General features: G+C 34.3%; 1 protein-coding gene across 1 annotated transcript in view; it reads right to left on the bottom strand.

Moving 5' to 3' along the window:
• Window positions 1-3,002: 3,002 nt before the first annotated feature.
• The window catches only part of LOC133178167 (uncharacterized), a 46,950-nt gene continuing 37,373 nt past the window's right edge, over window positions 3,003-12,579 (bottom strand). Inside the window, 11 exon segments of the mRNA XM_061312915.1 lie at window positions 3,003-3,933; window positions 4,374-4,421; window positions 4,522-5,615; window positions 5,731-5,816; window positions 6,112-6,275; window positions 6,400-6,544; window positions 6,663-6,791; window positions 8,325-8,619; window positions 8,621-8,631; window positions 8,711-11,857; window positions 12,222-12,493. Of these exon segments, the coding sequence (XP_061168899.1) occupies window positions 3,003-3,933; window positions 4,374-4,421; window positions 4,522-5,615; window positions 5,731-5,816; window positions 6,112-6,275; window positions 6,400-6,544; window positions 6,663-6,791; window positions 8,325-8,619; window positions 8,621-8,631; window positions 8,711-11,857; window positions 12,222-12,493 (6,322 nt within the window).

Here is a 12,579-nt window from a genome sequence, read left to right as displayed (position 1 = left end):
TTGCGATTATTCGCAAAAGTATTGCGTTTAATCGCAAAAATTATTGCGTTTTATCGCAAAAATTATTGCGTTTAAACGCAAAAATATCATTGCGATTAAACGCAATGATTATTGCGATTAAACGCAATGTTTTGCGATTTAACGCAATAATTATTGCGTTTAAACGCAATAAAAAATATTTCTTTCTCTGAATTGGCCTCAACGGGCTTCCGTAGTTTTCTGTTTTTATTTTATTTTATTTTATTTTTGGTCTTGTTTATCTTTCATAGTAGTTTTCTAATCAATCAAAGACCATTTAATTAGTTATCTTCTGTAAAAGTTTAAATAGCATGTGGACTAAGATATTATTTATATTTGTTGATTTTTAAGTGAATGTCTTTATTTGAAAATTATAGTACAAAATCTTTTATAATTTTTATTGTAAAACCCAAAGTTTTATAAAAGCTAATAACAAACAATGTGAATTCAAGTTTTATATAGAATCATCCAATGCGTCTACTAATAAAATTTCATAAGGGATAAAGAACTCTTCATTTGATTTAAAACTCATTAACCACTGTGTCAGAAAAGTCGAATCGTGGATGAATGCTTCCTTATGTAATATACTTTAATTTTTTTCAAATCATGGCAACCAAGGATAGGGTGGGACCCAATAGGCAATCAGAGTTTTATGAAGAAGAAAATGCAGGATAAAAATTAATAATAATAAAAATAATAATAATAATAATAATAATAAAAACAAAAACAAAAAAACAAAAAAAACACTTCCTCACATGAAGAACAAGGGTATGACTAATGATATTAATACGTTAGATTTTTTAGGTTGTGGTTGTGCAGAATAAATGTTCAAATCATGGCCCCTTGGGGTTTGTTTGGATCACAATATGGGATCGAATTCTTACATTGATTTTTAAAGAACAAATTCTTTAAAAATAATTCTAAAGAATAGGCAAGCTTTTTATGCAAGCATCTTTTTTTTCATATCGTGCCTATGGGGGCAGGGTGGGTCCACATAATATAGAACGAAGTTTTACATATGCATATATAGAGAAAATATTTGAGACTTTCAAGATCTATTGGACCGTGAATTTTCATAATAATAAACAAGGTTCTTCAGATAGTGCAGACTGAAATTCGTTCAAATCATGGTCTCCTGGCAGTAGGTTGGGCCAAAAGAAGGGTCAAAGTTATACATTGAAATGTATAGTAAATTTATTTTAAAAAATCTTACTTGTAGCAGGACAACACTAAAAAGTCTAAATCATAATAAAATACAAACATTCATAAGTTCAGACTTCAGAATGTAAGTGTATGTGTTCATGTTTTTTTTCCAAGTGTCTGACCCTGGGATAGCTAAGATGAGGCTAAAATTTAGGAACAAATTTAACTTAATGCATGTTTACAGGGAAAAAAAATTAAATTCCCTCCAGAACAGTAAGATCATTTTAGGCATTTCGATATTGAAGAATTCTCATGTAATGTGGATTCAGGTTTGGTAATGCATGACTACTTGGGGCTAGAAAGGGGTTACATAAGCGGTTAAAAAATTATTTTCAAGTAAATGAAAGGTGGAAAAAAGAACTGTTGGAGAGCAGCAGAGCCAAAATTACCAAGGTGAGCATTGTAGCCAAAGGTCTCCTTATTTGGTGTTTTTCAGAGCATTTTAAAACATACATATACTTGTTGTGGTATGGGAATATTGGGGAAAAGTATTAAAACACTTTTTCTGAAAATCTGCCTGCCATTGTCTTGCTACAGTTTTCTGCTTTTTCCTTATACACATTTCTGGGAGGCAATTAGAACTTTTGGTAGTAAGGGGCATTTTGGGTACGACAGGGTGATAAAATAGATTCCTATCTTTGTGAATGTGAACACACAAGGAGTAATAACTCTAGAAGTTTTTACTGACTTTGGGTAGGAAAGTTTTAACTAGTGTATACAAAAGGTCTATACCACAGCACTTTTTAAAGGAATAATCTGTGTAACTTCAAGTGGGTCCTCATTTAAATTTCGTCCAGCTCCAAAGCTTCAGTAACTAAAAGCTAACACTTTAAGCTACGCAAGTCAAAAACCAGAAAATAAGCAATAGTAGAGCGTCCTTTATTCATTTGTCTATTAGTGTGTCTATAAGCAAGTTTTTTAAATGTACCTACATCGTCGGTGTGATTCCCTGATCCATTTCTCTAATTGTGTGTCTCTAAGCAAGTTTTTAAATGAACTTTTCCTACATCGTCGGTGTGATTTTCATAGAAGCTGCTACACAGGTAGACTTCACCAAGATGCATAATTTAGAATAGTTTACAATCATTATGGTGGGGACAAAGGATATTGCAATGGTCACAAAACGGACGTTTACTGACTTCTTATTTCCTTGTTGAATTTATACCCTCAAAGATGTCAATGAACGAAACTTTGAATTACTAAAAAAATTACTTGTTTTTACCTGATCACATACTTCATAATCCTGTGCCTGATACCCAGTATAAACTTGGTCCTGGATCTGCCCTTGATTTTAAATCTTATTTACGGACATCAACGTGTTCCTATAGCAAGGTTATCAATGGGTACAGTTGAGTAATTTTACAACTACGATTTATAAAAGGACCTGTGCTCTTTCGAATTTTCTTCATTTAAATACTATGCTTGGCTGAAAGAGGTTTTTTTTTTAAATATTGAATTATTGACATACAGATAAGCCCATCCCTTGAAAACATAAAGTATCATGAGTGAAAAAACATGCATTTAAGCGGATTCAATTGGTGTCACAAATAAAGGTCGAGGACAAAAGGTGCATTCTGATGATCGGTCTGTGAGTTCTGCTATACCCAAACATTTCTGAAAAAGACCTGACATACGATGACTATATATCAGGGTTAAATCTACAAAACAGAAAAATACAAAAATATGCCAGAAAAGATTGATAAATCAAAAAACTAAATTAAGCATTTTTGTTTTTAACATACAATTATTTTTTATCTATTAGTTAATTCTTTCACATGAACTTAGTAATCAAAATCCGTAGACATTCCGATGGGTGTGGATATCATGTTCCTGTCTTCTTTTGTGTCATTATCAGGCTTCCGTGTAGGAGGATATTCTTCCGCTGATGCAACACGAAGGATTGTAGGCTCTGTAGAGCTCCAAATAGTTAGGTAATTTTTTGCGGCAGCCAAACCTTTTGTACAATAAGTGGTAGCTTCTCTAGGCTTTGAGTTCCCTGTTGCATCATTTGACTGGAGCCTTTTGCTATTCTGTTCGTAGTTGATCGAAGCATTTTTAGCAGTTTCCGGCATATGTGTTTCATTTGATTCCAATAATTTGGGCTTTGTAGGGCGTTTGTCATAATCTATTCCATGCAAACAAGATTTCATTGAAGGATTGCCACTGTAACCATTATCATCAGATGCCTCAAAATTAATATTTCTTTTGATTTCTACCTCTGGAGGTAAAGTTTTCAAATATGAAGAATTCTGGAAACAAAACGTTTCCTCTGAGATAGATTCGGAATGCAGTTTTTCAGAGGATTTTACCTTTGAGAAATCATTTTGTGCTCTATTGTATGATTCAAAATGTTTGTTATCTGCGGATTCGTATTCTGGAGAATAAGCAATATAATCGTGTCCGAATGATGGATCTAAGAATGGAGTATCCTTCATTGATTTCTTCTTACCAATCTTCTGCCCTGCATTGACAAAGAACGTGTTTTCTTCGCCTGCCCAGTGCTTATACGTTTGTCCTAGAGGATATGTATGAATAAATTTTGTGGAAATATCTGTGTTACTTTTTTCATGGTTATTGCTCCCATCACTGAATGAACGTCTTTTCTTTGGAGTTTCTTTTGGTGTTTTAAACAATTCACACGGTTGCAATGTGTTCTTGATATGTTGAGATTGAAGGTCAGTTGCAATTGGTGGCAAGCTTTTGAATTCAATTCTGCAACAACAAAATATGAACAAAATCTGGTCAGAATATGTACATGTATTTTATGTATTGAATATATTAGAAACCAAGCTGTTATATATGTTTAAAATGTTATTTAAAGTGAACAAGTTAAATATTACGGCACTACCTCTCATGGCTCGAAGTGTGAAATGTAGTTTTACACTTTGAAATATTTTTGAGATATTTTTTCATATAAATAAATATAAAAAAAAATAATAACTTAAATATTGCCAACTCGGCGTTAAACAATAAAGATTCAATCAATTCATCATGTAAAGCTTCAATTTAATAGTATTTGAAGAGCAATTACTCACAATTCAACAGTGCTGTCATCACTGAAAAAGAAAATTGGATAGAACTTTGGAATGCTTAGAAAAGAAATAAAAAGTATTTGGAGCATTTAATTAATATCGTTTCTTTAAAGTACTTACATGTCCTCAAAGTATTCATTTAGATCTTCTGGCAAAGGAGATGTGGTCCTAATAAATTGCACGTTGTATAAATTAAAATAATAGAAATCATCAAAAATCATATTTAATTTTTACATAAATACAGTATGTGAAAATCAAATTTCAATACCTGTTTGTCTTTGGTTTGCATCTGAAGATTCGATACAAGATGACAAGAAGAATTATGAATAATATCGCAGCAAAAATTAAACTATATAAAACCTCCGGTTTGATGGTACATTTATAACTATTGATTTTATCTTCACAGTTAAAGATATGACCGCAAGGTTGTTGCAGGCATTCGTTAATTTCATTTTCACACCACACACCCGTGTATCCGGGATGACATCTACATTTGTAAAAATCAAAAGAATTCGCTCTAGTGGTATCTTGGCAAGATGGGGAGGTGTTGAATTTAGGGGCACAAAAGCCATAGATACAAGGAGACCAAAGAATGAAAACGTGAGCCTCCAAACGCTCTGTATAATAGCTGTGACTGTCAAAACCAACAATGTAGTAATAGAAGTCACCGTGAAAATTTTTATTGATAACCATGTCTGCAGCATATCCTTGTTGTGTCTTCATCTCTTTATGGCCAAATGTGTCGTTTAGAAACCATGCATTATCGGTGCCCGTTGTGCTTATATTGACATCCTTGGTGTTAGTAAGGGTCGATATGAATGAAAGAGTTTCATTGTCGTCAACATCTGCAAAGCCAAAGTCGAACAGGTAATGGGATGTTGAATTACCTTCAAAAATTAGGGTTAAGCTTTTATTCTCCATAACGTCATATGAAGACTCATTATATTGAAAACCAAACATCGGCATGTCATTTTCTTCATTGACTTCAATCCAAATGGTTTTCTCGACCCTTGCTGGATATTTAGCATTATCTGTTAATATTATCTGAATGCTATCTTTTCCAGAAAAGTCTGCTTTTGGATAGTATGACACACTACCATTTGAAGTCAGATTTGCGAAACCAATATCCGAATTTGTTAGAAGATAAAATTGAACAGAGTCCATGTCATCATCGTGGTAAGGTATTTGGAAATCGATTATCGGCGTATCTTCCATCGTCGTAATAGTATCGATATCGACTTCAGGTGGTGAGTTATAGAAGGACACGTTCATGACTGTTAATGTAAATTGGTAAGGGTTTGTGACTGTTATTGTGGTTGATCGTTTACGTCTTGTTGACATTTGTAATGTTCCTTGGCATATCTGTAAAGCAAGAGTTAGATTAAGACCAATAGATAATTGCTGAGGTAATCATTATCTTTTTTCAAACTGCATTGTGTACCATTTTGATATATTTTTGCTTTCATACGCAGTTTACCTTTGTTTTATAAATATCTCCTTCCAATGTTGGAGTTTTGAGATCCAAGGCACAGTTTTCCTCCACGTGTCGCCATATGCCATAAGCTGTAGGTAATAATGGCAAATAGCTAGCTATAGGTTACTTACAATTTTAAATATATGATACATGTATCTCCATTGTTAGAAATCCTTTATAAATACATTGTAGAAAATGAGAAATATTGGGGATTTACTGGTCTCTGAGAGAAAGCGATGTGTTTTTGATTTTGTTAACCAAATCTCATTTCTTTATATTTTTTTTATTCAAAAACATTGTCTTCAGTAGAAGTGTCAGAATAGGATAAAATCTCTCTTGATTCGGGTGCACATGTATAAAGAAGTTTTAAAAGATTTTCCTTACTGCTTGTATCTGAATTGAGCGTGTAGCTATCCCAGATTAGGAGAGCAGGAACCGTGAAATTATTGAAATCATTCAAGTTCACTCTGATGCGAACATCAATAAATTCCACATCCATTGTTGGCGTGGGTGCGATGAAAAATATAACCCCAAGAGATTTCACAATCCTAAAATAACAATAATAATTTAATGATTTCTTAGAGATAACTTGGACTCTTGGAACAAGCTATTTATTGGTTCATTTTAGTTTCTTTCGCATATTTCTCTGTTGCAGTTGTTTTTATCAATTACCGATTTCGAATTTCACGTGTCGACGGCCAGTTTGTGGTATTTGGATTGATAAGGTAAGACCTAAACTCAAACGATGAAGCTGTTCCATACTCAGCCTGCAAATCTGACTGGGATAATGAACCTATGGAAACGCCACCTATTTTACCTAAAAGATAATTTTTAAATTAAAGAAAAGACATATCCTATAAATAAATAAATAATAAGAAAACTGAGACTAAACTGCTCAATGCATTCTTCATATCAGTTGTAAGAGGTATAAATACCTGAAATACTAATACCAATTTCTTCATTTCCATTTACGTATGAGACCTTCTCAAATCTGTTATTAGATAGCCATGCAACTGTCGTCACATTATTATGTTGATTATTCAAAAGCAAGTCTTTGTCCTTTCCTACAAATTCAAATTTGGACATTTCACTAAATAATATTTTTATAAACTTTAATTCCACCAAAAGTGGTTCAACCATTTCCAAATATATGCTATACGTATACATGTGTACTGCGAATAATCAGAATTGCTGTTCCACAAAACAAAATAATTGGCGATTTTAAACTGCATAAGAGTAATGATCCACATCAAAATTTACCACTGCATTCATTTCTGTCGCTATTTAAATCTCACACAAATATATGATTGATTTTATGCTGTTTTACGTCCCGTTCGAGAATTTTTCACTCATTTAGAGATGTTACTATAAACCGGTGGAGGGCTTCAAATTTAGACCTTTACTCGGCACTCAGGGCCATTGAGCAGTGAGGGTTCTTTATCGTGCCAACACCTACCGTGACACGGGGCCTCGGTTTCTAAGATCTAATCCAAAGAACCCGCGACTTTCACTTCAAAGTGCCCATCGCTTGGGCACTTTGAACAGTTGATACCTAATGTTTTATCGACTTGGGTCAGTTGCGGCCGTGATTCGAACACACGACCTTACGATCACGGAGCGAGCGCTCTACCGACTGAGCTTCCGTGACGGCCCACAAAAATATATAAAAACATAATCAAGACAATAATCGCAATGCACTTGCAGACATGGCGTCATCACGTAAAATTTGAAGCATTTTATGTACAGTGAGAGGCGGGCCAAGAACAAATTTCAAATTGAAAAATGCATTTTATTATTAAACAGAATATCATTTACAAATGTTAGATAGACCATGAATACCAATGCGAACCCTTTGTGTAGTGCCAAAATTTAATTATCATCGAAAGAATACATTGAATTAATTTTACCGTGTTTTTGTGTACAGAGTTGGTATGTTAAAAAACGAGGTGCCTCATTCATTCGCTTTTTCGCAAGGGCATGCATAAAATTGACCTTGATCATTTCTGAATATAAATAACGAAAATATTCCTGAACTTGAAAAGTACTGCTGCTTTCGTGAAATCGAGAGCATTAATTTATAAATACATAAAATACTCGGTAAAGAACAGGTATTTCAACTTAAACCTTATTTCTTGAAATTTTGATTTAAAAAATGTGAATTCTCATTAAATCAGCAGCACTTTCAGAAACTGAATTTGAATTATGGCATGTCTTTGCGATATTGAAATATGTTTATAACCTCCATGCAGAACATATTAAATGCATTATTTTATCACGTGACTGTTAAAGCAGGTGATTTAAGTAAATTCAAAACAGAGTGGGGTATAGCATGTTATTTCAAATAATTTAAAGTCATGTGATAATATAATAGCTTTACAAAAATAATTTCAGTATATAAACAGGTATCTATTTGTGCATTTCTAGGAGTATATTCCGTTGAATTCTTTAGAGTACGCCTTAACAGTGATGCTTTTCCAGATACAGATCCAATATGCTGTTTGTAGCTGTACATTATACATCACTGAGTTCAATACATAACAGAAAACTTTCAAATAGGTGATTTATTTATTACTCTCTGTTCATGTTGTTATACTTACGCTTAAAACATATTCGCTGTGATGAAATATTTGCCTCCAAGTTGGAATATCCAACAGCAATAAGGGATAGAAACACACATCGCCCAGGTTCCATCCGGAAACGGAAGTCGCTTTCTCTTTTGCTTATTTCTGATTCAGTTAAGTTTCTCCAGGATTCCGGCGTAAAAGCTGCTAAGGATTTACCGGTTTTATTGCCGTTCAACCATAGTTCACCTCTAAGAACTTCTGCCGTCCCTTCTTTTGTAAGACCTATTATAGTTGGTGGTATAACGTCTCCCCCTCCTTCATATGTCCCCCATCTGCCACTCTTCATGATAGACAAATATTGCAACGTTATAATCTCAATAGAATATTGATTTATTATACTCATTTAAAGCATTACTTACTGTAGTATTCAGTATCATTTCCTCTGTTGTTCCAGCTAATCCCAAATTGGTCTAAAGATTCTGCAAAAACAGTTCCTGTCGCTTGATCTCTCTCAGATGAAAGCAAAATGTTCGAATCTACATCAAAAATGTCTGGTGGAGTAAGAATTGTCGATACATTGCAACTATAAACTGTGAAAAGCCCGGCGCCATTAAAAATTTTGATGTTGACAAAGTACGTTTTTTTGTCTTCAAAGTAAACATTCTCATCTAGAGATAATTTGATTTTGGTAACTGCTCCTACATCTTTTTCTGGTACCATGTTTCCGTCTTCTTTAGACCCGCTATCAGTCCTTTCCGTTCCCACTTTAATATAGGCTTTTTTAATTCCACTTATATTATCTTCACACAACCAGTACGCTCCAATGGTTTTATTAGATCCCAGTTTGTCTGTCGGTGCATCCATCCCTGTTATGTCAGGGTCCAAACAGCGAATATATTCACAAACAGGTGGTGTTTCATCAACAATGACTGGATTTGAAATGGTTGAAACTGCCTGTCCGGCAAAATTAACCATCTTTACGTTGACATAATATTCAGTCATATTAACGATTTCTGTCATTGCGCTTGCGTTTAAACCATCGTTGGAGACAATTGTTGTTTTCAGGTCTAGATTGTCTAAAAGGAGAGGAATTATCTCAAATTCTGAGAGACTTCTGTCAGAAAGAGAACAGTTTACATCACAACTGAAATTGCAATTGAATAAGCAAGGTGTACACATCTTTTTATATAATTCCATTTTCCTGACATTTCCAGAAATCTCTATATTATCAGATATCCCTGTCCATATTTCGGCAATACCACTTTCACCATCATAAAAACCTTTTCCATTTAAGCAGTCCATTGTTGCATTAGTAGGAATATTCAATTTTGATAGCTCAGCTTGAGACCGATACGGATGAATTGGGTCAGTTATTGGTTCTTCGTAGTCTTCAAAATTCCACGTTTGGACGAAAATGCTTAAGTCGCTGGTATCAAATGAAAGTCCATAAATATTTGCTTTAATGTCTCCATTAATTGAAAATTCCAAGTCCCACACTATTTTGGTTTCTGAAAACTTTTTCTTCGTGTGAATGCTATATTTCTGATATTTTTCAAATGGGTCATTTTCTATCTGGGTCCATCTATGAAATTCTCCATTATTATCTTTTGCCCAAAACAAACAATCCCATATCTTGCTTTCTTTTTGCCGATCACCTAATACTTGAAATCCGAATCCAGGCGACTTATCTGTATTCATTGTTTCGTAGGAGGGTCCAGTCACATTAATGACAACAGCAGCAGTAGGACTAACTGTTGTTGCTGATGTGGGATTTTCTGATGAACTGGAGGGAAACGAATTGTTCCAAATTTCATGCCCTGATTCAGTATAATTGTAGCTGACTCTGTCAAAGTTATTTGGTTGTGGCCGGTTAAATTTTATGGGAAAATATGGATTTGTTTTTGAGATTGATAATAGTAAAGATGTAGAAATGTTTCTTCCTTTTGCCGCCAATAATGTACTTGAATATTTTCCTTCCTGTAATGCTCCAATCCTTCGTGAAATTCCACTTTTTAGCACCCTTGTTAATGGAACATTATATCCAATTTTCATAATCAATCGATATTTTTCTTTTATCACATTTTCTTTTGAGAAATTTCCTAATAAAGGGGTCCATGTTAAATCTTCTTCAGAAGGAAAGAGTGTGTTTGTATTAGCACATTCGTATGCATCTTCTGTTCTTGCAATTGCAGTCCAAGCTGTTATTCTTGACTTCGAAAACTGATACCTTGTCTTCTCTCCCCAGTTATTTCCAACAATGGCAGATCCTACATGCGGTGAGCCAGTATCGAATAGCATAACTGGGCTTACCAAGCGCGATTCAAGTCCAGCTTTGTTACTTGCTATAACGTCAATGTAATAAAACCGCTTGGATTCTAATTTCAAACTCGTTATACTCACTTCAGTGTTGTTTTTAGCGACTATTTCTTTCAGCAGATGAGAGGACTGATTTTCAGAGGCTGGGCAATCCGAATATTGATATAATCTAAAAGTAACTGTATTTATGCCACTCTCAGGATCTTTTAAATCAAGAAGCTTTATATCTATTCTAATCGGATTTGTCACGAGGAACTTTTCTCTTCCGGTTACATTCCAACCATTCACCATGAATGTCACATTACTTAGAATTGGTGCAGTAGTATCAACAAGGATAGGAAAACTCTCTGAAGACGAACATTTTCCGATTTCATCACTAGCAATTACAGTTACATAATAAGACATTCCATGCGTTAGAGACATGTTTCTAAGAGTTTGAATGGTATCCTGTCCGATTGTCATTAAAGAAACTATGTCAAACCCAGAAGAAAGTCTTTGAATATCGGTACATGGGTAAGTCTTGTTACTTTTTATGACTGTTGCAGTTGATACTCCTAATAAATATTCCTTTATACCAATATCGGAATCGAATCCACTCCATGAAATCGTCATTTCACTGGTGCTGGATTGTACGTGATTTGCTTCTATGATTCCTGGTATTATGTCTAGTCGGTATCCAACTCTAACGCCATTTGAATAGCTTTCTTCGAAGGATCCAGTTATACTGTAACCTCTTACCGTGATGTAATAGCGTACAGTTTTCGATGTTAGGTTTAAACCCACAAATGTGTAGCTTGTATTTAAGCCAACATTTGTAAAGTAGTGTATGTTAGTTCGTGTAATATGGTCTCTTGTATCATCTCCGATAGAAACTTCGTAATGATCCATTTTCTGTGTGGGATCTCCAGAAGCTTCATTACCAAAATCGTCCCAGTTTGCTGAAAGTTCGTTCAGTGATTCCTGGTATTTGAGATCCTCTGAACCAAGACCGTCCCTTACGAGTCCAGAAACAGGCGGTTGAATTCTAACAGATATTCCATCCGATTTGCCCTCTTTTTCACGATTTAGAGCGTCCGTTAATTTTACTTTAACAAAGTACAGGTAATTATTTTGCAAACTTAATTGATCGTTGTAGAAGATAAGTCCATTCTCAGGTACATATGTGTAATTTTGGACGACATTTCCCTCAAGATCTTCTACCATCCATTCAGCCTTTATGATCGGACAATTATCAGAATAGAGATAAGAGCCTGTAACGAAAAATCCAAGTACATATGTATTTTTCAAATTTACAGAATTGAAACCATTGTTATATAAAGATTTTAAAAAAACATTTTCTTCAGATAAACATCAAATTGCATTTATAGGATTCACAACGGGGATGACCGATCGATAGGGGATGCTTACTCCTCGTAGGCAACTGATCTCACCTCTGGTATTTCCAGGGGTCTGTGTTTTATGCCCTATTCACGGAGATGTATTGTTTGTGGATTTTTTTTAATCGATCACTGTTCTTAATCTTCACCTTTTTCATTTGCATAATTTTATTTAGAATTATCATATTGACAACTGGAAAAAAAATAATCTGTTGTTTTTCAATTTTATAAACAATGCTCCTACCTTGAATTACATTTAAACTTGCTTGGAAATCAATATCTTTATCCCCTTTTCCGTCAAGAACATCGATTTTTGGATCTGGACTAATTATTATGGGTTCTGATGTCAAGACACTGTGGAGTCCAACTTTGTTGTATGCCCTTACAGTGGCGTATACTTTTGTTCCGGACGAGACATATATGTTATCGATGGTCATATAATTGTTATGTAGAAATTGATATGCCTTGATATTGTCCGTTGCCGGCTCGCTTCCTAGGCAAATCTCAGCCCTAAAATAAGGAAAAAAGATTTTTGTTTTTAAAAAAGGTCTATTTAGAGGGGGGTATAGATGATTGCTGCACAAGTTACATTAACC

Source organism: Saccostrea echinata, unplaced genomic scaffold, assembly GCF_033153115.1.
Source record: "Saccostrea echinata isolate AGI-Se365-2 ecotype Australia unplaced genomic scaffold, CSIRO_AGI_Sech_v1 ptg000002l, whole genome shotgun sequence".
NCBI lineage: Eukaryota > Metazoa > Mollusca > Bivalvia > Ostreida > Ostreidae > Saccostrea > Saccostrea echinata.
The sequence above is the reverse complement of the archived record's forward strand: the minus strand, read 5'-3'. Positions and strand labels throughout refer to the sequence as shown.